We start from the raw sequence: 27,340 nt of genomic DNA, 5'->3' as shown, positions 1-27,340 counted from the left end.
TCGTTGGCCCAATACTACCAATCCACAGGGGGCAAAAATCGGACTATTTTTGAAAGGGTAAATTTTTATTTATGCTTAGGTGGGATCGTGGCCGAGTAGTCCCAGCAAGAGCCTGTATTTTCATGATTAAGCTTTGTCGTAGTGTGTGGATTCAAGTTCAGTCGTTTTAGAATGAACAATTTCAGCTGTCGTACTATACTTATCAGCAATCATGGCAGTTTTCCATTCTCTTGTAATGGAGGGCACAGATTAATTTTCTTACTGCGATTTGTACACATTTGTTTTCGTTCACGTTTCTCCATTTGCAGTATCTTCTGTTTGCTAACAAAGTGAGGTGACTTTGTTAGATAGGACTGTTGAGTAAAAAGAAAGGATATTTTTATCATTGGCAAAGGTGGGAATGACTGAATTTGGGGAATGTAAGAATGTCGTACTGTATAATAAAAACTATATAGGACTCACGACACTTCTTTGAGGGAGTTCGTTTTGTGTCCTTTCAAGACAAGGTGCTCTTGAATGACAAGTGATCTTTTTTCAAACATATTCTAATGCCGGTTTTGCTCACCTTGGAAATTCACTGATCTTAGGTATTTGAGCAACTCGGCTCCTTTTGTCGGTATCATAGCTTCACAAAGACTGAGAGAGTCGGTACAGAGGTCTTTGTGCATGTCTTGAATGGCGACGGCCAGCGCCATGACCGCGTCAGAGACGAACTGCAGCTGGTTCTCGAAGGCGGTGTTCTCTCTTGTCAGCCTTTCCTTTGTCGTGCAAGGACGCGTGTACTTCTTGTTGTATGGAGTCCTGGAGCTGTTCGGGTACTTGCACTGGAAGTGGTCTTCCCAGAACTCTGGAAAAAAAGGAGATTTTAGATATGTACTGTGTTCAGCTAAATACAATTTTAGTGATATGAAATTGTATAGCCTAAGTTCAGCTACAAATTTCATTAATAGAATAGAAATATACCAATTATAGAATAGAATAATTGATAAGATAGAATAATTAATAACAGATAATAATAGACAATAAAGAATAGAATAGAATAGATTAGAATAGAATAGAATAATTGGTCAGACTAATTTGTTGTGGAATGGAAACTGATTAAGACTAGAAATGACCTAACAATTAGAACTGCTAATATGTTATAAATTATACAGACGAATTTAATTCCATGTTGTATATACTTTTATTAATGTTTCATGATGTGCACAAAATTGTAAAAAAAAACCAGACATCGTGGGTCGAAGTCACGATAGCTCAAGTGGTTAGATCAGCAGGGTATTGAGCCGAAGTCGTGGGTTCGAATCCCGCTCGTAATTTCTATCTATCTGTCAAATGTATTTTTTTAGGCAATATTATTTTCCCATTTTATAAAAATTTCATAATATTAATTATAAAAAGATGTGTATGCACGGTGGATGTAACTATTAACGCTACTACTTGTCTTTGTGAAAAGGAAACATTTAAGCAAAAAAGATAAAAAAGAAAAGCAAAAAGATTTTATGATAAGCAAAAAAGTAACCATCCTCCCTCTCTCTTAAATAAACACTTAAAATTTTCTTCCCAAGCAAGAATTAACCCAAGCAGTTAACCACTTTCGCCGGCGAAATGTCGAGCAAAAAGCAATAAAATTCTTAAGCGTATTTTAAACTTTCCCGGAGGTTAATTGAATTGAAACTAAAAGCCCTATAAAAATTGAAAGATTCAATTGTTCTGTATAATTATATAGTACAAACAGATCTATTTTGTAATATAACCATTTATTCAATTATAGAATAATACAAAATTTATACGAAAAGAGTTGAAAAACGATAGGCAGAATGAAGTAAAACGTATCTCACAAAAACCTAACCTTGAAACTGACGGAGGGAAAATTCAAAGGAGTGAAGGTTGGGATGGGGAGTTGGTGTCCGGGTGGGTCGAAGTCACGATAGCTCAAGTGGTTAGATCAGCAGGGTATTGAGTCGAAGTCGTGGGTTCGAATCCCGCTCGTGACACTAACTTTTTCATTTCAAACAAAAACTTTACATAAAAAATTATATAATACGTTTATAAAATGTGCTTACAGGAGAGGTGGATGAAGGGAAGATAGAGAAAGGAAAAAGTTCCAGACTGATTGCTCATTTCCGCCAACATTTATTACTTTTGAATAATTTTAATGATATTGTGTTGTTATATATTGTTTAATTTTATTTTTCAAGTTGTGTCTGACATTTTTCATTTTCATTATTGCTAATCATTGGCAGAATAGGAATTTTCTATTAGCCCTTATTTGGAATGATTTTTATTCTCTCGCTCAATAAACTACAGCTGATTTCGGTCAAAATTATTTTATAACGGATAATATTGGACAAGAGAAGGCAAATCGATGACATTTATGATATTTCGGTTGGAGCCAAACTTGAACAATAGCCGGAAGTAACTCAATTATCAAAACGCGCTCGAGATTTCTTGAGAAATTAATTATTCAAAGCAGCCGATGGCTAACGAATCACAACTCACTTACCCCTCAATAAGCTTCTTTTTTATATTTTTATAAAAAGCCAGGATTTCCTTTTTAAATACTATCTGTAATTCTTTATATAAATTTATTAATTTTGTACCTGGGCTGTAAAAAAAAAAAAAAAAAAAAAATCGTTCATCATCGACGAGTTAAAAAAAGTACGTTTTTTCGTTAACAAATTTGAATTTCAAATATGAATTGAATCGCCGCGCTATAATGGCTGGAAATTTTCTGGGTCAAGCTCCATGAGGCTTAATCGGAGCTTGGATTAGCTTAACCTAATCCAACTGACCAAAACGAACCGGCCTCTACTATTCTAACCCCTTGTTACGGTGGTATATTACAGGGTATAAAATTATAATTTCATTTAGATATATGTTTCAGGAAAAAACCTCCCTTCACTAGAGGTTTTCAATAAATTTTTATAAATTCACGTACTACAGCCACACTATTTTATATAATTTCTCTCTTATTTTGTTGGGATAAATGTCGGATTAAATGCAGTTTTTAATATTATCCCTTTATGCATAATTAAAAATTCAATTTTTTATCTATTAAAAAACAAGACTTTGTTCTTTATTCATGCATTGTAAAAAAACAAATTGTGTCAACAATATTTGTGAGGTATGTGATTTAATTTTTGGAAGATTTCTGTAAAAATTACATGAATTTATATCTGAATTCGTTCTCAGTTATCTGGTTTTCTTCTGTGTAATGATTTTAATTGAGATAAGAGATGAAGGGTTAACGAATTATTACGAGAGGGTTTGGTAATTCCGACGGAGTATTGTTTAACGCTGTTCTTCATTTTTTAGAAATGTTTGCATTTTATAAATTCCAATTATTTAAACACCCTAAAAAAATTTTTTCCCTTTGAATTATTTCATTGAATTAAAGTAGCCGTTCTTCATCAGCGTTGAAATTATCTTAATAATAACTGCACAAAACGAATTGGAAAACCGTTATTTTTCATTAACCTGCCTCGATTGTGAAAAACCGGGCGAGATGTTAATGTTGAAAAAATGACTAGAGAGAATATTAATCATAAAAGAAAAACCGGATTTGAGTTAGGCTTTTTTCAAGAAAATCCATTTTCCACTTTTCCCATCGTTTTCTTTCGCCCTCATTTCGTTTACATAACTCTGAGCGGTAGATTACATTAAAAAAATTACCAAGAGATTAATAATCCATTTTCAAATTCACCCCAGGCCATACTTTCAACCATCTTACCAAACAGAGCGCTGATAGTTAAAGCTGTCCGAAATGTGCTTTCACTCAACAATTTTACTGTTGAATAAAATTGTTTTATTATGGTAATTGAATAAGAATTTTCGTTATCTCCAAAGTGGACTAAAACATAGAGAAGATGAAAAGGAACAAAACGTCAATTATTAATAACACAAAATCAGAACTTTAAATATTAAAATGTACTGGGTAATCCTCTCGTCCACACCTCGACAATATTTCCGTCCTTTACTTTCTAAAATCGCACCAGCATTGTGGGCGACTTACTGCTTTGAAAGAGAAAATGTCAACTAGCTGTTTGATAAGCTGTTTTAATTATGTTTTTCATTCACAACACCGCAGAAAAACGTGTTTTAATATTCACTTAGGGGTGGAATGTGTATGTGAGGTATTCCTTTAAAAATAATCCTCTGGAGTCAACGAGATAAAAAAAGCCCGGGTTCGAAATAATTTAATTATTTTTACATTCAACTGAAACACATTAGTCAATAAATTAACAAACGACGATAATTAACACATTTCGCTTTTAAATTCAATATTTAAATTGGTTTAATACGAGAAATTGCGTGAAATAAATTGGATGTATTCATTAGTAATGCAAAAATAAATAAAAGGAAAGCATTAAAACACATTGCGTTAGGTAAAATGTAACTGATAGCTCACAAGAATGAACACTTTTATATATGACTTAATTAGAGTACAAAATAGAAAACTATCGATGGAAACTAAATAAATAACTAAAATAAATATTATGTGATGTATTGTAAGGTGCAGGTACTTCCCATGTAGTAATCTAGTGCATATACGTTTTTAAAAATAAACGTTCTTATTCTGGTTTCGGTGTTAAAAGATAAATTATGACTTCGGACGTTACTTTCGTCAGTTCTTGTTATTTTGGTATCGATTCAAAGTTCAATGTTATTTACTGGCTCTCATATAACTACGATTGTACTGGCAGGCATAAAGTAAAGAGCGTACATTATGTTAAGACCGCTTGTGAAACTTGTGATGAATATGGTATAGCGACAATTAAACTTTGATCGTCTATGATCATGAGCGTGCAAACACGGTTACGCACAGTCTTCATTATTACTTGATTGTACATTTTAACGACAAATTTTGGCGTCATTTAATATATTGATCCTTGTTTATAATTAGTTGCTTAGGCGTTTCGAGGAAACTTTCCTAATTGTGAAACATTGCCGGCAGTAAGAACATTCGACCGCAGTTAGAATTGTCTGCAAGACCCAACCGAAATGCTGAAACAGCGGGAAAAAGCGAACGGTCAAACCGAGTCAGAATTTTCACAATGGCACACAGTAAAGTAAGGCAAGTAAGAAGCAAAGGCGGCAAAAAATCTATTTCCTAAAAACTGAAATTTTTATAATCCAATTCATTTTTCTTACAGTACTTGAGCCAGAGAATAAGTCTGTAATAATGGTTTTACGGTTAAAAATTTATCAAAACCAGTAATCACTGCTGAAGCCTGAAAATTGTAAATATTGCAAGATATACAGCTATTTTCTGAACATTCCTCCCTTATCGAGCGGCTAGTTGTAATAACTCGTTTGCCAAATTTCCTTTTATGAACACACCCAAGAATATGATTAAGACAAAAATTCATCGTTGGGATTGAATCAGGTGGGATAGTTGAAGATAAACGAGTAATATTTGTGGAATATTCGGTTTTTTAGAAGTTCAAAAAAAGCTTCGTTGTTCTTTCCTATGACGCTGTCCATTTTCGCTTCTATACACATCAAACTACTATCTGTGGTTTTCACCTGCCTATTCTTGCCAGTTTGATTGTTTTAGATAAAGCACTGTTTTAGATAGATTGAATAGACCTATTTAGCATACAACTTCGAAAATACAATAAATTTGGCCACTTTCTGTTTAGTTGAAGGATAGGGCTGTAACTGTTAATGTTCTTTTACTGTGTAGAATTCGAATCATATATCAGAAATATTGTATCATGAAACGTGTTCTTTAATAAAAAGGTACATCTGAAAAGGATCTTTCGTTTCATTGCGGAAGAAGTGCAAAAAGTTTTTGACATATGTAGTAGGTACGTAATTATAATTGTTAGTTGTTGGTTTGTACTTATTTTGTACGTTCAGTTTTTATTTATTATACAGTTTTGCAAAAATAAATCATTGTAATCGAACGGTATAGCGATTCTAATTGCTTTCAATTCACACAGACAGAGAAGTGCAATATCATATCGTTCACTGCAAAAAGTAGAAAGTATGCAATTTTAATGAAAACCCAAAATTTTAATAGGTTAATTTAAAAAAGCCAATTTATTACTCTAACAAAAATTGTGAAAACAATTAAAAGCCTGAGTTCAGTTGTTATTTAATAGCAATTTGACAATTTTTGTTGAAAAATTTATTGAAAAAAACGTGCGCAGGTTTCTCAAAACGGGATTTTTGATGATTTAGTTGCGAAAAAGCAGCTTAATGCCTTTTTCATGGTTATATTCGTGATCAGCGTTAAATTTACTATAAGGAAAGAGGTTTTCAGTATTTGTTCTTATCCTATTTAGACTTCTTTTTTCTCAGTCTACGAATAATAGTTATTCAGATACAACTATTGTGAGTGAGTCCATCTGAGTCAATACGCCAGATTGTTTTTTGCAACGTGTTTCGTCTTTGTCTACCATTTTGGACGGTTTGCTGTGGTCCAATCGATTTGATAACTGTTTTATTGAATTGGGCGTATAGAAAAACATGTCCATTATGATTATTGGTGATATTTGTTCCATTTTTGGATTTTGGTCCACAATTTTGGACGGTTTGCTGCGGCCAATCGATTCAAAAAAGTTTTATTGGATTCAGCGTACCAAAAAACCTAAACGTACAAAATTTGGAGAACTTATCTTAAATAACCTGGGTGTAAGTGAGTTTTCGTTTTTTTGCTTTCTGGCTCTACTATGTGGCGCTCAGATTTTGCACAACTTTTAAAATCATGTTCGAAAATTAAAATGATTCAAAACCAATACCCCACTCAAAATAAAATTGGATTTAAGAATGTGCTTTGTCAACACAAAGGTTGTCAATAATTTGGAACGCTTCTCTTACGAATCACAACAATCGGAAAGAGTATTTATATGCGTAGAAACGGATCGAATGTAAGATTAAGCAGGAGTTCCGACTGATTTGTAACTGAGTTTGCAGCCACTACACAAAAAAGTAACCACAGCTTCACTGTTGTCCATCACGATTGCTAGTAAGTTGAGGACTTGCACGATATTTGGCCCATATTCACTGTTTCTGCACAAACTGGGTGGTTGTACAGACACCGCATGTGCTTATACGTAGGCACGCTATTTGGCGAATTCTAAGATGAGCATCCCGATACTTGGCAAATATTCGACGGCAATCGGCATTTGGCGAATACCGCATGTCTGGAGCCACCTTTATGAATAATAAATTATCCTACTTTGAAAGGTTGGAAGCATCAAAAATTAAATATTAATTAACTTGGAGATGAGATTGCGGATTATTACTACTGTGATTAATTGATTTGCCCATTAATAATAACAGGAGATCATAATATCAAAGACTATGCTCAATTTTCCATTGGCCAAATGTGGTTTAATAATCAAGATAATCATACAGGCAATAAAATGTCAATTTGTTTGCTGATATGTTTCGTGCTGTTTAAGTTTAATGAAGAAAAAACGCAGAATACAATGATGAATTGTGACAATGTTCTGCGAGTTTTTCTTACGAACCGACTTCTTCACCACTCGTTTCTAATCTGATTGTCTTCATGCTGTCCCTCCTGCTGTTTTTTTAATATTCTTTTTAAGAGTTAACTGAAAAGAAGTGTTTGTTAACACCTGCTAATAGTATAACAGATTGAAACTCTTATTTGACTATCGGGACTTTTTTTCTAAAAAAGGCGACCGCAAGATAGGACGCAATCCAGCTATTCTTTCCCCGCAGAACGATCAAGTCACCGTGTACAGAAAACTTTCAGATTTTTGCGATTTGGAAGAGAAGCGTTCTGGCGTTATTGGCGTTATTGGTTATTGGTTATTGGTTAGCGTTATTGGTTCAGCTTGATCGAGGGTATCCAAGACAATTATGTTGGGCCAATCCATTCTTAACCAACAAAAACAACGCTTTGTTGTTCTTTCATTAATACATCTATACTAGTTAGGAACCGTTTATTATTGAAAAATAAATAGCAGAAAGTAGAAGTATATAGATCGAAGTAGAAGTACGAAAATCTCGTTCTAATTTTGGTAATTCGGAAGAGAAGCGTTCCAAAAAAAAGAAACCTTCAAAACCCTTGTAGTGCCTCGACGTTTGTTCGACAAAGTTGAGAATTTAAAAAATGCAACGAAGAGCTAATACATTAACTGCACCTCAGACGTATTACTACCACCTGTTTACTTTAACGTGATTTCACTTCCACCTGTTGAACACGTTCGTTACTCGGGAATTCACCTGGACAATCGACTTACTTGGAATCCTCACACAAGACTAAAACACAACGAACTAAACAGACGTTACAAACTGTCATAACCACTACTTGAAGACGATCCAAACTTCCTCTTAACTACAAAAGTTTGATATACACCATGGTTCTCAAACTTATGTGGACTTATGGTATCGAACTCTGCAGGTCCACCCCATTACAACTCCCAATATCTAAAGATCTAAATCCTAAGAAAATTTGTCATCTCTCCTTTTTATGTGTCTAAAACTACACCGATACCTCAATATTCTCTTTGTTCCGGAAGTAGCGAAATTCTTACAAAAAATCTCATCAATCCCTTTCCCCACATGACCAATGCCTTGGTCCGTCAGCTCAGCTCCACTACCATATAATCACCTGTCGACTAAAACGCCGATGGCCACGTGAAGCCCTATCTGTGACGAAGAAAATTGAAAATTTGATGTCATTATCTATTCCTTTTATAGGAGGCTCACTCTGGATGAGTTCTCCTAACCTGTTTTTCATTCCAATTGTTTTATTCGTGTGGCATATTATCTTTACGTTGTAATTGTTTTATAGATGTAAAAATCCACATCCAAACGATAGAATGCCCCGTTTTTGACGAGCCTGACTATACTACATATACAGCAAAACACAACTAGAGACTGGAAAACGTAGGTTGTGGGCTAGTACAATCAAATAAGAAATAATGATTATAAATTCTTTAGTATAAGTTATAAGTACATATTTAGTTTAGTTGTTTAATTAGTATTTACATACGAACCTTGCTCTTTTCTTTATAACGATATTCTCTCACCAGTATTGACCAATTAACGGACTTCAGCTACTTCCTTCACTTGGGAATAGTAAATGATATACGTTCTTACAAATTTGTTTGAAAATGTTGAAATTCTGGTTTGTTGGTTACAATTCTGATTTATTAAATTATTGAAGACAAAAACAATTCTTAAGAGATCGGAATTTAAGTTTTCCAGTAGGTTATTGTTATTGAAGAATCCCACCTGGAAAAAAAATATATAAAAATCCCGTTCGGTTTTTTTTGTAAACTGTGGTTAAGCCTAAGCGGAATATGGGTTGTGTTGCTTGTGCCCTATTTATAGCCATGCTTTTAAATTCTATTTTTATTTATTATTTAATTTCTATGATGAAATGAATGGAATTTTGAATAAAATAAAAACCAATGTATAAAACAAAATTACTTTAAAACAATTATATTTGTTTTATAAAGAGTTTAAGAGGGATAAAAAAAAACCTGCTATCCAGAAAATTGAATATTGAACCGTAAAATTGAGAAAAAGTAATGGAATGGTGCTAAGTTTACTGAATTTAAATCCCGCAATTCAAGGAATAATATTTAAGCGAAATTATTTTTAAGCTAAATGTTTATGCAGTACAAAGTGTTAAAATATTTTTGAGATCTTTTAAAGGAAAGTTTGTTTTTACATTTTCGTCCATCCCTTTACAGGAACCCATTAACGTGCGCATATGCAGAATGGATTTGTTCACACGGCTGCTTTGTGAGTGTATAAAAGTCAAAAGTCAGCGCAAAGCACAACTCTCTCAGAGGGGCAGACGAAGGGAAATTAATGTTTTTTTTTCTTTCGGAAATAAAAAATCCGACCAAATCCGGAAGTGTAAAAACGAAATCCGTCCTTGAGGACGGTGGGAGGGATCGAAAATTGGCCATGGCTTTCTGTAAGTTTTCTAATACTGTAAAAACACGATGCCCCCGCGAGAAAGCAGGTCGGTTTTTCTCTGATCCATTTCTTGATTCCATCTCTGATTCTTTCAAACACTGATCCTAAAAAAGGCATTGTCAACATAGAGCAAAAGTGTTCTTAACAAAAATAAACTTTATTTAGACCCGCCGCTGCCGGAATCTTCGGATAGAACAAAGCGTCCAAAAGAAAAGGCTAAAATTTTAACAGAAATACATATATAATGAAATTTGACTCTTGCATATGAAGTCATACAGAATTCGGTAGATTGCTGTACTTCCTGTACTAAAGAGAGCCCCTAGATTGAAGGGGCTCTCGACCGAGTATCTTTCCAAAGCTTCAATCATATCTCCTCTCTGCAGTTCAAATTTCTAGCATCTCATCATACTGTGGTCGAGATCTTCTAGTTCGTCGCAGGATTCACATTTTGGGTAAGAGCTACACCCATCTTGTGCAGGTATGCGCCACATATGGCATGTCCAGTACGGAGACGCGATATTGTGGAGAAAAAGGCTTTACCCTTTCTAAAACCCGTTTCTGCGAACCACGGTTTCCTTCTTAGAATGGGGAATAGAGAAATGTAAGATTTTCCCACAGAAGATGCAAGATAAGCTGTTTGCCAGTTTTTTGTAAGTTTTTTATTTGTATTGTTCTTGTAGTCGCTTGCTGAGATGGGTATGTCCAAGGGGAAGTCTTCTAGTGAGGCGGGCATCGCCAGTTTATCTACCGTCTCGTTATACCGAATTTCTTCATGACCTCTGACCCAACAAAGAGCTATTTATTTATTCATCTCATGCAATTTATTTTCTATACAACCTCGACTAGGACAAATTCGCATTTTGTGTTGGTGTAGAACTCCTTTAGCTGCTTTAATGTGGTCAGAGTGTCGGGTGGAATACGTTCTTTACACGAATCTAGGATGATGCGTACTCTTGAGCTTTTAGGATGGCAACCACTTCAGCCGCATAGACCGAGTATAGCCTAGGCAAGGAAAACCGCTCTTTTCTATTGTTTACTGGGTCAAAAAATGCGCACCCCGTGTTATGATTTATTCGCGAGCCTTCCGTTAATATTAGGAGAAAGTCCGGCAGGAAGGAATGTACATATGTCGGCTAGGAATTTTATCTGTGCTATGTGGAAAGGAAATTCCGAGAAATCTTTCAATAAATAGCATTGAATATTGTTGCAAATTCTTCATATTTCAGTGTGAAGATGGGAGGGATTGGGTTTTTGTGATTTGAGTAAATGTCGGGAGTTGAGGAGAGGAATGCTGAAACTATCAGAGGAGTATTTTTTGTATTCCAGTAATTTCTGTCAGGACCTTTATAGATAGTGAACAGATGGTCTTTATAAGAGGACTACCGTAGTCGTAAACTTTTGTCAAGACGTTGTTCGCCAGTCGTTCTCTTATATCGTTCAACGGAGGGTAGCTCAGTTCAGCAGATAGAGCAGGGATAAGGGTACTCGGCAGACAACCTGCAATTCTTCGGAGACATTTGTTACGGGCGATCTCGGGATCCGCTCCCCATTTGCTATTGGTGGTGAACTGGAGAACATTGGCTAATTTCTCACCCTTCTCAGGCAATATGACATTTCTACATAAGTTTTGAATCTAGTTGGAGCCCCAGGAACTTGATTCGTGTGACTATCGGAAAGAAGAGACCTCCTAAATTCTCATTGTCATGAAGTTCGTTGCGTACTTTCTTTGTAATCGGGCGGAGGAGGGATTTCGACTCGGAAATCGTGAGTCCATTGTCAGTCATCCATTGTCTCAGAGTCCCCATTGCTCTGTTCAGTTTGACTTTGCATTCCGAAATAGTGGATGCGCTAACATAAACGCAAATATCATCTGCGTATTGTAACAATAAACAGGGACAGCCTGGGTCGGAACGGGGATCAACCAGCTCTGGAAATTCCTCTAAACTTTTAACACACTGAATCTGTTCGACTAATTTTAAAAGTTTAACTTAATTACGACTGAAAATTAAGCATACAATGGACAAAATCATGGCTTGGGTTTCGGAATATGGTCTTGGCACTCAATGAAAACAGTAGATGTAAGTTTGGTCCCTTGATTTGTCGTCGTCTGGCTTGTTGGTAGATGGCGAGTATCTTCATTGTACCCACCTTCACAAAGTGTTGGGTGTTGTCCTCGACATCAACTTAACATGGGAGGAACATATTTTCCATCTGCAACCTAAATTCGGCCGCATTTTTTTTCTATAAGAATGCTTAGGCAATACGAATCTAATCAGAGTGGTATACGAGCTGTTTCCAGCAAATCCCAAATAAGGACTGATTTTTTGGGGCTTTAGCCCACACATATATATCGCTTTTCTTAATTATTCGTGTTATGTTCTTTGGTGGCTTTGGTCGCGATTCATGTAGAGAGCTTTTTAAAAACTCGAGAATCCTGACACTGCCATGCTTATATATTCTGCCTTTAGCAATTTTTAGCTACAAGTGTAAACATATGCTGGTTCGGAACTCACATAGTTATGAAAACTAGAAGGGCCAAAGATTTCCACTACAAATAAAAATCATCCAAATTAATTTAAAAAAAAAAGTTGTGTTTTATAAATATGGGATGATTTTTAACGTCCTCCCACCTGATGTTAAAAATTGTAACAACATACCTTCATTAAGCGTCGTTGAAAGGATTTTTTTTTAAATTTCAGAATTCTTTTTACTTGTGGAGGAGTTCCTGAATTTTTAATCCGCAGTATTTTTTAACAAACGTTTTAGGCTAATACATAGTCCAGAAAAAAGGTACAATTACAATTACAAAGATACGAATTTCCTAGTACAAAAAAATACCAAAAAAACTATTTATATAACAAAAGTAGGTGCTATTGCCACCCTTGAGGTAGATCCTGTTTAAGGGCTACCAGCAATACAATGATAAAAAAAAAGTTTTTAGGGGAAAACTAGTGAATGGATAACATAACGTTACTAAACGTGGAGAGAGAAAAAATAGTAATAATAATAGTTGGGGCGTCGGTAGTAGGTAATAGTCGGTAAAACGGCGCTCATCACTGCAAGGTAAAGGTCCCGGGTTCGAATCCAGCGGCCCTGCATTCGAACCCGACATACTTACAAATGGGCAATTTTTTTTCAAAAACACCGGCACCCCTAGGGTTGATATAACCTCTGCTCTTGCGAACCCTCAAAAAAAAAAAAAAAAGAAAAGAAATTACAACTTCTAAGAATAGATTAAACGAACATGAAAAAAAACTAACAATTTTCCTTTTTAAATTGTGGGTAGTAATTTTTGTTTTTAGCCAGATATTAAAATAGCCAACACTTGACTTTTTTTTGAAAATGTTTTGTGATTTACTTCACATTTTATCTCATTAGAGAACCAAAGGAACTTAGAGCCTACATTCAGAAAACAATTTAACATAAATGTTAAAGTTTTGGTTGAGATAAAAAAGTCAGTGTCGGGATTCGAACCCTCGACCAATCCCGCTCGTGACATTGGATTTTTTATCTCAACCAAAACCTTAATTAAAGATTAATTAATTGAAAAGAATTTATTTGGTCAATCGGACCACGAAACCTAATAAATGTAATAAATGTTGTTTGTTTGGGGCATCACTCTATTTATAGGACATCTCATCTCATATTTAATTTTTTTGTATCTGTCGTTAATACTCCCATCTCTATTAGAAAACTCCCTCATGGTTCAGAAAAGGTAAAGATAGATACAGGTAAAATGTGATATTTGAGGAAAGTGACAGGGAGTATTACAATTTTAATTTATTACCTTTAAGCAATCTGTAGATAGTATATTTTAGTTAATGTAGCCATGTACTTTGTATTATTATTTATTTATTTTTAGTCCTCTAACATATTATGATTTGTGTTGGAAAGCTAAAAGGAAACATTTATAAACTTAAATTGGACGTGGCTGGAATAAGCGTACAATAAAGAAAAGCGGTGAAGAATTAGGGACGGTCCGAGACCCATTCCATTCGTCACGGACGGCTCGGAGTAACTAGTACACGGGATTAATCTGTGGGGCCTGCCCTGTCAGAAAATGAGTATTTCTTGCCGAGGGATGATAACGCCTCTAAAAATAAAATATACTATTTATTAAATTAGTTTTGACACGATTGTACATCTGTTAAATATTTTACAAAAATTCAGTAAATGGACCGCATAAAATATACAAGAAAAATATATTTCAAACTATCTTTTTTATTTATGCTACTTTATATTTATCACTTTGATTATTAGAGTTTTGTTAACACAGAATACTGTAATGTGTACATAGCCCTTTAACTTCCCTAAAATATTCCCTTCGACAGAATTATAAGCAGTTACAATAGCAAAATAGCTGTTCGTTATTACTAAATATTTATTATAATTAATTTTAATTTTGCTATTAAAATCTTTTGAGTTATAAAACAACATCAATTATCAGTGTACTGTACACAAATCAAAGAAGTCCAGGAGGCTTACTGCAAAAGTTGTGCCGCAATTTGAGCAATTATATTTATGAGGGTTGGTAAACGTGTCTGACAGACCAAACAAGCGAGGACAGGCAAACCAAAAATCACCGGTAACAATCAAATTACAGGTTCATCTATCCCTCAAATCACATGGAAAAATATGGCATTTTTACTCTCCATTCGGAACACGATATCTCATTTTTATTCAAAGAAGATTTTTGCACCTGAGTGATAAGCTGCCAACGATTGAAATTTTCATTTTTTAATTAATTCATCTTATATTCTTCTTTGTTTTATCCTAAATCTTCATTTTGTGTTAATTCAGTATATTTTACTTTTTTAACTTTTTCTTTTACATTCTTTGCTTAATTTTCTTAGTTTAACAATTAAAACAGCTTTTAATAATAAAGAGACAATAAAAACAAGTACAAAACATAATTAAATAAAAGCAAGATATAAATTATTGTTACATGTTCTGCGACTTGTAATTAGAAAAACTCTTATACCAGTATTATTCCAGATTGTTTTGGTATTAAGATTAACGTTATATGATGCTTTCGATTGATGATTGATATTGAAGGATATCGTCCTGCGTGATATATGGAACACAAACGTCAAACAAAAAGGTCATTCATCACTTGCTATTAATGAATATTCATTATTCACATCAAGTATAAAAGTAAAATTCCACCTCAGCAGAAATGATATATTTATGATATATTACTAAGGAATGTTTGATTGCTCACAATAAACGTGGAGTTTATTAGATAGAAATTTTAGAATGTCTGTTATAAGGTTCAGGTAAACAATAATTAATCCTTCCTGTTGTATTAATTAAGTTGCACTCTAGGCACATTGTGTTTGGAAATTATTTAAATAATAAAAACAATAGTCTAGAAAACATAAATTGATGATTGAACCTGCCACTGAAAAGGGCTAAATGCCAAAATTCGTCCTGGTGAAAGAAAATTAAAATAAAACAGCAAAAATACGCAGACCACACGCACAACTTTTAACAGTTTTTATTTTTTATTTTTACTTTTACAATCCAGATTGTAGGGTTTGTTATTTTTAAGGTGAAACACATGTTACGTCCGACTTAAAATAAGTATGTACAGTAATTTATGTCATACAAGATGGCTTATCGACCAACTACGCGTTGGGTGTCGTGAACGAGGGGGTGAAACTTTACAATAATTCACAATTAATTCAATTAATTTATTCACAATTAAAACATCATAGGCTGTGCCGAATCCAGGACCTCTAGCGTGGGAAATATGAGTCGGACGTCCTAACCACTCGCCCACCGCGGTCCCATTATTCTTATTTTAATGGCGGGTATTTTACTTTTTATAAATTGTCAGATGTGGAATACGGTCTAATAGACATTTTTTGTTTGTCTTTCCACTGGAAAGAATCGTGGAAATGGAAGTAAAAGAAAGAATATAAAAACATCATGTACGTATGATTGAAGCACAATAGTCCCCATACATACAGGGTCCCAGGCTACTCGCGTCACAAACTTTGCCAGTAAAATTCACACTTCAACCTGGCAATAACAAGTATTGTAGTAAGTATACATCCGAGGACACCTTTGAAATCAACGGTGAATTTCATACAGGTTATAACTTTTGCCAGTTCCATGAAAGTTTTTCATGCCAAAGTTGTAGTCGCTTGAAATGTAAAAAAATTAGTTTTCTTAATTTGGAAGAATTTCAAGGTTTTCTGGAACGCCATTTGTGAACCAAGGAAGAAACAAATTTTACAAAAAGTTCTCCATTTAATAACCTTTCAAACGGTGTAATTACTTTTTTAATTCTTTTTTTGCAACCCAAATTTTTCTTTAAGAACAGCAAAAATGTGGGGTTGAGAAGGTAGAGGCGCAATTGAGTTACAAACTGTTTGATGTTTGTTATCACTTGGGACGGATGTTCACCATTTAGCTTTTTTGGAGTGAAATTAAATACTTTGTATAGTTGTTTGTATATCTTTTTTTGGCGCAAACAGTGGTCGGTTAAAAACTGAGTGAAAAACAGTTTCAATGTTAACAATGTGCCTACTCTTTTGTATTATGTGTTAATCCGACAAACCGAACCTGACAGGTGTAACCCGAATCCTATTAAAACACGGATATACAATAATTGACACGATCACAGATGCGATTATGTTGTTATCATTGTTACGAATTTCTCTGGTTTGCTCCAATTTACACTTTCCTATTCATATTGCCAACGAGCAATGGGAAAAGTTGGCCAGAGTTAAAATGGCGTTATAATTAAGTGGATATTCAGGTCGAAAGGGATAGGTGATTCATCATTGGGCCAAGGTGCGACGGCAAAATTGAGTAAAGTATTTCCAGATGAGTTTTCTTCCTGCTTTTCCTCAACCGGCCACCACCCCACTGCCAATTTCATTATCCTTAGCCTTATAATTGATGACACTCTTCCATCAAGGCACAATAGCAAGTTCATCAACAGTAAAAATAAGTAAGAAAAGCTAAAAAATGATTAGTCGCGATTTAATTGTAAACGTAACAATCCTTGGGCCAAATTTGAATAACTATTACTTTGAAAAGGAATAGATGTTAAATAGACTCCGAGTCAAGAACACGAATGATCGCCGGTTAAGCGTTAGATTTTATCATTCAACTTCTCAACTTTCCTAAACAACACGCCTTCCGTGCTCTAAAGACTCGAGTTTCGGTTTAGCGGCGTCGTCAGTGATGATGAAAAGGCTGTCAATCGTATGAAAATCGCTTTCGGCACAAAGATTGACCGATAATGGCACGAATTCCTCGGAAAATCTCTCTGCCCTCTTCCAGTTTTCTTTTGTTTTTCATAACTTTTCAACGGGGAGCCGAATGACATGCGTAACAGTCAGTCAATCATCGTCTTTACAAAAGCACAACGAACAAACGATTTTTTTATTGTATCATAAACATGATAATAAACTCAATTAATTTTACCTACTGAATATTTTAACTGAACAAGATTTCAGAACATGTCACAACTGATTGAAATATTGAATGTTTTATTTTTACAAATCATGTTTAAAAACCATTAAGCAACTAGTGAGTAATATAAGAATGATAATAATAATAAGAAGAAGAAGACAATACAAATTGCGGGGTAATAAACTAAAATGCCCAAAATCGAAATTTAAATAAGGAAAGATAGCTAATTCCAAAAAAAGTGTTATTGAGTTTTTATTTTATCATTATTGTTAAGTAGCATTAGTGTATTTGAATGGAATGCTGAGACTGTGGCTTATCTGTGTCCATTATTATTATTATTATTGTGTAGTGTTTATTGACCGTCAGCCAATGATTACTGGGAGATCGTGAGATGCGGTCTGGTGTGACGTAGGTTTTAGAAAAACATTTTCTTTATCATGCCAACGTTTCGATCTTTATTGAGATCATCTTCAGGACCTGGGATTTATAAACATTGTTTGCCATACATTCACGGCCTATCACATAAATTAAACACATTTCTCTCTTCGGACAACGTTAAAATGGCTTTAAAAAATTATGAAACAATTCACACACTTTTCCAAAATTAAAAATCCTACACCAGTAACAAACAAATTTGATTTAATTTTAAAATCAATTGTTTTCATTATCCGGCAACTTACATCGGTATTACATGCCAATATCTGTATAAGAAAGTAAAGCAACATATCTATTATTACAAAAAACCCAAACAAAATCCTGCACTGGCTACCCACCATTTTGAACACCAACAAAATTTCGACTTTAACATTCCAAAAATATTACACACAGAACTAAACAAACATAAACGTAACTTTTTATAAATGGTTTACATCAACAAAGATAAACACAGCATCAATTACAGAACAGACACATGTAAACTAACGCTGATATCATCAATCAAATTCGATATCGATAACATACATACATCATCATCACATCACACAAAACATATAATACAACATATAAAATAATCATCACATAAAACATTTCTACGTAATCTAATTTTTCAACAATTTAGCTTTCTTTTCCCTAATTATCCCCGTCTATATAATCCTGAAAGGATAATCAGGCCGAACCATTACCAATTTTTTCCCATTGTTGGCTCCTTTCACCTCAAAGAAACCGACTCCTCATATAAAAATGTCCTTCTATCCCGACTTCCTTCCCCCCCTTCAAAATTCAACGTATATAAACATAAAACATCAATATCTCACTGGCACTCTGAACACGACACACAAGAATGACGCATCAACACAGAAAACACACACTTTGAGTGAGTACGAATACTTTGATTGAATCTAAAATTTTCTAGCATTGTACAAATTCATTTTTTTAATCTAAAATTTCTGGTATTACAATTAATTAAGGTTTTTAGTTGAGATGAAAAAAAGCTAATGGCACGAGCGGGATTCGAACCCACGATCTGCGGCTAGATACGCCGCTGTTCTACCACGAGCTATCGTGACCTCGATCCACTCGGACATCAACTTTCTATCTCAACCCCACCTTATGAGGTTTCCCTCCTTTTTGCCATTTTTCAAATGTCCTGTAATCGGTTTGGATTCTCGACGACAGTTGAAATGGCCACGGAGAGCTTTAGTGAAGTGTACTTCATATTAATTCTTTAAATTCACTAATTTTGTGGTCCGCTTGACCAATTAAATCATTACAATTAATTAAGGTTTTTAGTTGAGATGGTAGTGCAGCTCAAGTGGTAGAGCGATTTAATTGATCAAGCGGATCACGAAATTAGTGAATTTCTGGTATTGTATAAATTCATAATTTTTTTCCACATCCCACAAGTATTTATAAAATTCAAACAATGTTTATAAATCCCAGGCTCTGAAGATGATCTCAATAAAGATCTAAACGTTGGCATGATAAACAAAATGTTTTTCTAAAACCTAAGTCACACAAGACCCCACCTCAAGATCTCCAAATAATCATTATTATTATTAAATTCATTAGATTTCGTGGTCGGATTGACCAAATAACACAGATACGATAGGTGTATGTACGTGGTAGAGCAGCGGCGTATCTAGCCGAAGAACGTGGGTTCGAATCCCGCTCGTGCCATTGACTTTTTTTATCTCAATTAAAAACCTTAATTAATTGTAATATATTAATTGGTCAAGCGGACCACGAAATTAGTGAATTACAAATATATGTACAAACTGAGTGATTTATGTAAATATTATTTTAGGAGAGAATTATGGTATAGTGTGAATTTAAAAATTTTTAAAAATTAACATAAATAATTTCATCCTAAAAATTGAATTCTCTAATCAGATTATATTCTATTCCAGGCCGCTTTACAATATTTCCCTAAAGAGTCAATATCTTTTCCGTTCAAATAGTCACAAAATTCTTGAAACGTTTGTATAACCTTATTAACGTACAATAAACGATATTTGTTAACAGCTAACAATGTTACGGTTTGCATACTATCGTCTTGCTATTCGCAATTCTTTTTCCCACGTTCATAAATTATTTCGTTCCATGATTCCGACTATAGAATTCCTCCAACAGGCCACTAGTTGGCTTTTTAATTTGATGCTATTGTATTTTTGGGCTTTGTAATTTTTTAACTGTTAATGCTTTTTCCCTGAATATTTTTAATCCCTGATGAATCGAGAACGACTTTTTTTTATTTCAACGTCTTTTCGTATCATTATCACTCAATTACTGCGCTTATAATTGCCAATTTGAAAGGCTTGATTTCCTTTGGCTTTTGACATTTTTCTATTTTTTTAAGAAAATTACAGAATTGTATTACGGCGTTATTGTTAACTTATGCTATTTATTTATTATTTGCTTACTAATTAAGTTATTAAAAATATATTAAAGATGGAAACTATTTGTCTATGAAAGATTGCTTTTTGATTTTGACATTGCGCTTCTGAATTTTCAATTTACTAACGCTGAACGATTTTACGGTTGAAGCTTTTTTTAAAGGTCAATCTTTTACACATTTTTTCTTCATCTCATTAGTATCTATTATACTGATTATCTTAAATAATTCTCAAATTTTTATTGATCAACAAGTAAATCTTTTGATGTGAATATGTGAATGTGGCAACTTTTTTGGCTACTTTGATCTCAAAGATGTAGAATTAAAATGTTTTGACAATTTAATTTCTTAACTCTCAATGATTTTGATAGAGTCCGGCACTCGGCTTTCCTTTATAAACTTAAACGATTCCTATCCTCTTCGTATTATCTTATCCTTAAATCCTACCTAACCATACCGATAAATGTCGGCGTCTCACAAATGGCCCCCAGTACAATCATCATCACCTACGCGGACATTACCACAATTTGGTCCTTTATGTCGAATCCTATCCAAGCTAAAAACGAACATCCGAGAACACCTCGAGCTTCTCGAACACTTAGCGCAAAAAGGACAAGATTGAATGAAGAAATATGTACTCAATGTACTCTCACATTGAAAAAAAACAGTCTTGTTTTGAATTGTACATCGACAGCAAAGAGAACCGATTTCCATTTAAGTCAAATACTAAGGGATATACCAAACTGACTGACGTAGATTGCCTACATAAGGCGAAAAAGACAACTTAACAGAAGATTTGGACAACTACGAAGACTTCTAGGTCAGACAGTTTTACTGCGACCACTACATTCGGAGTGGAACTGTGGGGTTCTGCCAAGACACAATAAACGGCATCCAATCCTTCGTCAAAGGTGCTTACTCCGCCACTAACCTCACTATCAACATTCCTTTTGTCAACGAACTGATCCGTTCCCGATTCCAAAAGATTCACATCAACCTCCCGATCCATCCTAACCCTTATACTCGAGCCCTCTCTACATCTTCCCATTTCTAGAACCCGTCAGGTTGCCATAATCAAGGATGTCATCGAGACCTCCTTACCCCTTAATGGCTTAATCCCTCACACTGAGTGCCAGATCATCTGGTTGCAACATGGGCATAGTGCGGATACCCTGTGAAAAAATCCTTCTGTGATTATATTCATAATATATTCAAATAAGTACCGGTACAAATAAAATAATTTAATAAAACTTTCATATGTAAAAGAATCTTTGTTGTTAAAGGGGTAGGTTGTTAATTATTTCCGGGGTAGGCGAATAGTTAGCGTGTTAGACTGTCGTGTTGTAGGCGTGGTCGTGGGTTCGATTCCTACCGTCCCGTCGATATTGAAATTTTATTCACGTTTTGAATGCTTTCTTAAAAATTCCTTTAGTATTTCCCTGATGAGTAATCATTCATTAAGGTAGAACCTGCTTAAACATCTTGTTTAAAAAAAAGTATCTTTGAATGTTAAACACACAGTAGTTGCCAATATGTAATCCCTTATTTTCAATGTTAGTCATTTGAACGTTTTGAATAAATTACAATTAATTAAGGTTTTTAATGAGATGAAAAAAGTTAATGGCACGAGCGGGATTCGGACCCACGATCTTCGGCTAGATACGCCGCTGCTCTACCTCTTGAGCTTTCGTGACCTCGATCCACTCGGACATCAACTTCCTATCTCAACCACACCTAATGAGTTTTCCCTCGTTTGTAATGTATTAATTGGTCAAGCGGACCACGAAATTAGTGAATTTAATGAATGAAAATGAAGTACACTTCACTCAAGCTCTCCGTGGCCATTTCATTTGTCGTCGAGAATCCAATACGATTACACGACATTTGAAAAATGGCAAAAAGGAGGGAAAACTCATTAGGTGTGGTTGATATAGGAAGTTGAAGTCCGAGTGGATCGAAGTCACGATAGCTCAAGTGGTAGAGCAGCGGCGTATCTAGCCGAAGATCGTGGGTTCGAATCCCGCTCATGCCATTAACTTTTTTTCATCTCAACTAAAAACCTTAATTAATTGTAATGTATTAATTAGTCTAGCGGACCACGAAATTAGTGAAGTTTTGTATAAAAAAACAAATTCTCAACCTAATTGTTTTATAATTAATAATGTCGCAATCGCTTTGTTTTTATTAGAAACTTTATTTTATCTTTGTTCATCTACTTAAATTGTTTTTATTTGTAGCATTATAACTTTTTATTGAAGCTTTATCTCTTCTGATAAAACTTTATTGAGCAACCCAGATGGAAGTGCCAACAATATCCCTAGGGTATAGTCCTCGCTTGATGTACCATTTTAACTTTCATCTTCTTTCTACCTCTCTCTTTCCTTATGCCGCCCTGACGCAATGAATACAGAAAGATTAGTACAATCTTTACACAGCCGTGTGTCGCCTTGCGTTAGGGGAATAACATATGTACGAACACTTTATTAAACATACAGTGAACAGATTGCAAAATCCCGCCTACAACACTCCTTTTAGCCAGTGTTAATTTCATCCCTTTGATGAAACTTGAGAACGAGCCACCTGTGAGAAAATTCTCGATTTCGGGTGTGTCATAACGTTTGCAAAAGGCCCGTTTGAACGCTCGACGAGAAAGAACATTTTAAGGCGAGAGTTGCCTCTTTTCAACGGGTTAATTAAAGTTTGTATTTTTGGCTAAATTAAAAAATAAACATGTAACAGAAAATCCCTCCTAGTAGGAAAAGTTAATTAAATATCTATTACAAAGCCGTATATTTTATAATAGGCGTTTCTATGCATATATGACGTTTTAAACGTATCTGTGCCAGAAATTAGTTTTACTAGGATTTGCCGAGTTTAAAAAAATAAAACGCTCTGGACATTATCATAATCAGGAAAAGCATAGTTCAAAAGCCGCCAATGGATGCGGCTTTTAATATTTTTCGTTGAAAAGTAAAAAATATATACTTATTTGTCCTTTTTGCTCCTTTTGGCACAGATTTCATTTGGGAAAAACCTTTGATATAAAGTGTACAAGAAATACAATTACTTCGTAATTCTGAAAAGCGAATTTCAACATTGCTTAAGAAAACTGAAGCTTTTTGATTTATGTCAAACAAAATGAACAGATCGTTATGTAATTTTTAACATTAATGATAAATTTATGTTAAACAACAGCAAGCTGAAATATTCTTATTATATATTTAAAATCAGGTATAAAATTTAAAAAAAAATATGATATTCAAGTGTGTGGTGATTAGTGACCGTTAGTCAATGATAATTCGGAGATCGTGAGGTGCGGTCTGGTGTGACGTAGCTTTTAGAAAAACATTTTCTTACCCGTGCCAACGTTTCGATCTTTATTGAGATCATCTTCAGGGCACAAAGTGTTTGATTTCCGAGTAAATGTGTCATTCTTGTGTGTCGTGTTTTTTGCCCGTAATATTTAAGATCGATAGAAACAATTTTTCGGAGATCATTGGCATGTTTAGTGAGTGTATTTCTTGTAAAATATTTTCATCTAGTCAATATTGATATTAACAGGATTATATAAAACAAAACAAATTAGTTCCCTGTAAATTATAGACAACTGTTTTTCCAAGTAAAAATAAAATATTTTGCATTTCTGTTATTTTAATCCTTCTAACTCAAAGTTGATTTAAAATTCTATTTGCATTATTCGTTTTAATATGTCTAGAGATCTGCAATTTGATGAACGTGTCATATATATAAAATGGGAGGTTTCGAGCCGACAAACAGCTGAGGTCATTGCCGGCCGCCGGCCATTTGTTTTCCTTCTTTTTCTGTTCTTTCACGCGTAATTTGTTTTAAACTGCAGCTATTTGAGCTCTACTCTCTACGTTACTCTGCTTTTATATGAATAATACGTCGATATCCTGAAATGCTACCCTCTCGTTTGTACCACAAGTTGTCAAATTCAGAATAAAAACAAAACATACTATAAATATATATTCATCACCACAAACATAATGTCTGGTCACAGTCATTCTTCGAGATTTCTCGATATTCCTCGGGATGGGGTTAAACAACCACTTCCTTTCATGAAAACACCGGCAAATCATTTAGAGATAGATTAAAATTTAACTAACATTAATAATTTTATAATTAATTTATTTATTAATAACATTATAACTAACATTTAACTAATTAATAACGAGTATTACCTTCAATGGCTTCGCTGAGGCTTTAAGCCTTCTAAGCAACTTAGCGACATCCATTACAGCACAAGGCATCTCGTCCACAATCTGATCTACGACCAAAGTTTTGATCGTGAACGAGATGTTTCGGTCGAATCGTGACGAAACAGTTAATTTAGTCTGACCACCAACTGACTTGGACGTTCCCCCAGAACCAAGCATTGAACATTTTCGCGACCGGATTTCGTCTTGTGATAAAAGTCCCATTCATCAACAAGAGCGGATTCCAGCTTGTTGCAGGCGGCGAACGATAACTAACCGGTCTCTTTATCATGTTCCATAAGTGTTCTATAGGTTTCATGTCGGGGGAACATGTTGGCCAATCTTTACATCACGGTGACAACTCGAGCTACATGTGGTCGAGCATTATCACGCATTAACAAGATCCTCAATATATCTTAGTGCGGACAAAGATGCATTCTGTATGATTATCAGTTCGGTACGGGCGTGGACGTAGATTCCACCCCATATCATAACTGTTTTTGAAAAGGCTGTAACTCACGCATGGACCATGAAGCAAAACATTCTCAACGACACTTGACTTCTCCACACACGTTCAACTGATGGCCACAAACCAAATCGGCACTACATGTGAAGAGAACCCCCATTGTTCAAGTGTCCAAGCAAGGTGCTGATTCGTGAATAGTAGCTTTCTCTCGATGTAGGGAGTAGTACAGAACCTGATGCGAGACGTCTAAGAGACTAGGCTATTCTAACGAAGTCTTCTGATGACTGGTTTAAAGCTCGCCCTGAAATTACGGACCTTATATGAAGGAAGCCGTTAAATGACCGTTCAGTAGTAAGGAAAGAACAATTAAACGATTGTCTCTCGCCGTCGTACATCGCCGCGGTCGTAGTGGTCTCTTCAATCGAGACTTCCGAGACTTCCGATGACTGTCGACCATCGTGAATGGGAGAGCTGGGAGAGCGCGGCACACCCAGGACTTGGGCTATGTAACAGACGCTACGTCCATTGCTGGTCAAAGCATCTGCCCTGGCCATATCTCGACTTAAAGCCATGGTTTAAGGAAAAAATAATTATTAATTTTTTACTCAAATTTATTGTTTCATCAAACAAAACAATTTAAAAACGAATTAACTATAATAAATAAAGTGGCTCTGTAAAGATGAAATTGATCTGATTTTCTTCATTTTTAATGTAAAGAGTATAAAAAGATCAGTAATACTGAAAGTTAAAATTTTTTTTAATGTTGTGTTTACTTTTAAGTCAACTATTTATCCGTATTCCTAGTTATTATGGAAAATAGGCAAATAAATACAAGTGTCCGGTTTTCCTTTGAGAATAAAACTTAAAATTTTCAATAATCATCTTCGATTATACTGTTTAAAATTATCTTCATTTGTTTATTAACGCTGGTTTTGTAACTATGTTGATTTTACAACTCAAGAATTGAATTTAAAAATGATTTCATTCCATATATGGTATTTTCGTTTTCACGAAAATACTAATAACAACTAATTAAGGTTTTCAGTTGAGATAAAAAAGGCAATGGCACGAGCAGGATTCGAACCCACGATCTTCGGCTTGATACGCCGCTGGTCTACCACTTGAGCTATCGTAACCTCGATCCACTCGGACATCAACTTCCCATCTCAACCACAACTTTTGAATTTTCCCTCCTTTTTGCCATCTTTCAAATGTCGTGTAATCAATTTGATTCTCGGCGACAAATGAAATGGCCAGGAGCGCTTTAGTGAAGTGATAGTTCATTTTAAACTTATTCAATTCACTAGTTTCGTGGTCTGCTTGACCAATTAATATATTACAATTAATTAAGGTTTTCAGTTGAAATACAATTCGAATCCTTGACTTTTTTATCTCAACTGAAAACCTTAATTAATTGTAATTATTAATTGGTCAAGCGGACCACGAAACTAGTGAATTGACTAATAACAACTCTTGCTTGTTTATCTTATTTTGTTTGTTCAAAAGTCGCATATAAGCCTAAGGTGTGACATTTTTATTTAAAAAAAACTTGATACAACTGGAAAAAACAGAGGCCAGGCTTGGGGGCGAAAATGCCTGTCCCATTCGGGCCGAGAGCATTTCCCAGAAAGGAAATTCCAATATTGTTGAAATTCCGGAGGGAAGGCCTTCAAAATACAACGTTCTTTTTCCCCTCGTTCTCTGTTTTAATTTACTCTATTTGAAGGATTCTTAAATGAACCAAAATTTTAGCCTGAGGGGAGAAAAGCGCAAACAGATTCATTTGAATTTTTTAATAGAATCCTCGTAAGTGATTCAAACGGCAGGTATATTTTGTTAAACCTTTTAATTGACCTCACGTTTTTCCTTCCATATCGCGCCCTAAGACATCGATCAAAGTCTTAGCAAAGTTACAGCATGAAGTATGTTATGTAATGATTAACCTACAAAGGGAGATAGTCTCATCATCAAAATTATAACGCACTTCCCGTTTAAGTAGAAATGTAATATTTGGTGCAAATATAGGTCTTTTATTATAAGTAAAAGTAAGAATCTGAAAATTGAAATTTTCTCAAAATTAGCGCCACTTTAGAGGGGTCATCAAAATTGTTGTTTAAGGCGCTTCCCTGTATAGGTAGAACCGAGAAATTTGCTAAAAAGGTACGTCTTATGTTATAAGTAAAGGGGAGGGGAGGGTAGTCGAAATGCTTTCCAGACCCCATAAGAATTACCCTATCGATACACTACATTGTACACTGTGGCTAAGTATGTTCTTTTTTAGCTGATGGTCTGAAGGAACAAAAAAAAGCTAAAAGTTTCAGACACTCTCCCAAAAAAGTCAGTCTATCAGAGTAGTGATATCTGCATTGTGGTCAACCTCACTTCATTTCTATTTTTATGGGCAACATTTTTCGTTTATTTTTAACAGTTGGCCAGTTTCTGAATGAGCAGTGAGTAGTCTGGAACTTTCTTTCTTCAGAGTTCTAT

General features: G+C 34.7%; 1 protein-coding gene across 1 annotated transcript in view; it reads right to left on the bottom strand.

Moving 5' to 3' along the window:
- Nucleotides 1-27,340, bottom strand: part of LOC106669560 (metabotropic glutamate receptor 2-like) — a 383,790-nt gene that overhangs the window by 48,822 nt on the left and 307,628 nt on the right. The window contains exon 7 of the mRNA XM_014399104.2: nucleotides 566-847. Within this exon, the coding sequence (XP_014254590.2) occupies nucleotides 566-847 (282 nt within the window). The remainder of the gene's footprint in view (nucleotides 1-565; nucleotides 848-27,340) is intronic.

This window comes from Cimex lectularius, unplaced genomic scaffold (genome assembly GCF_000648675.2).
Source record: "Cimex lectularius strain Harlan isolate CLEC.00 unplaced genomic scaffold, Clec_2.1 scaffold163, whole genome shotgun sequence".
Lineage (NCBI taxonomy): Eukaryota > Metazoa > Arthropoda > Insecta > Hemiptera > Cimicidae > Cimex > Cimex lectularius.
Note: the sequence above shows the minus strand (reverse complement) of the source record. Positions and strands in the feature narration are given on the sequence as shown.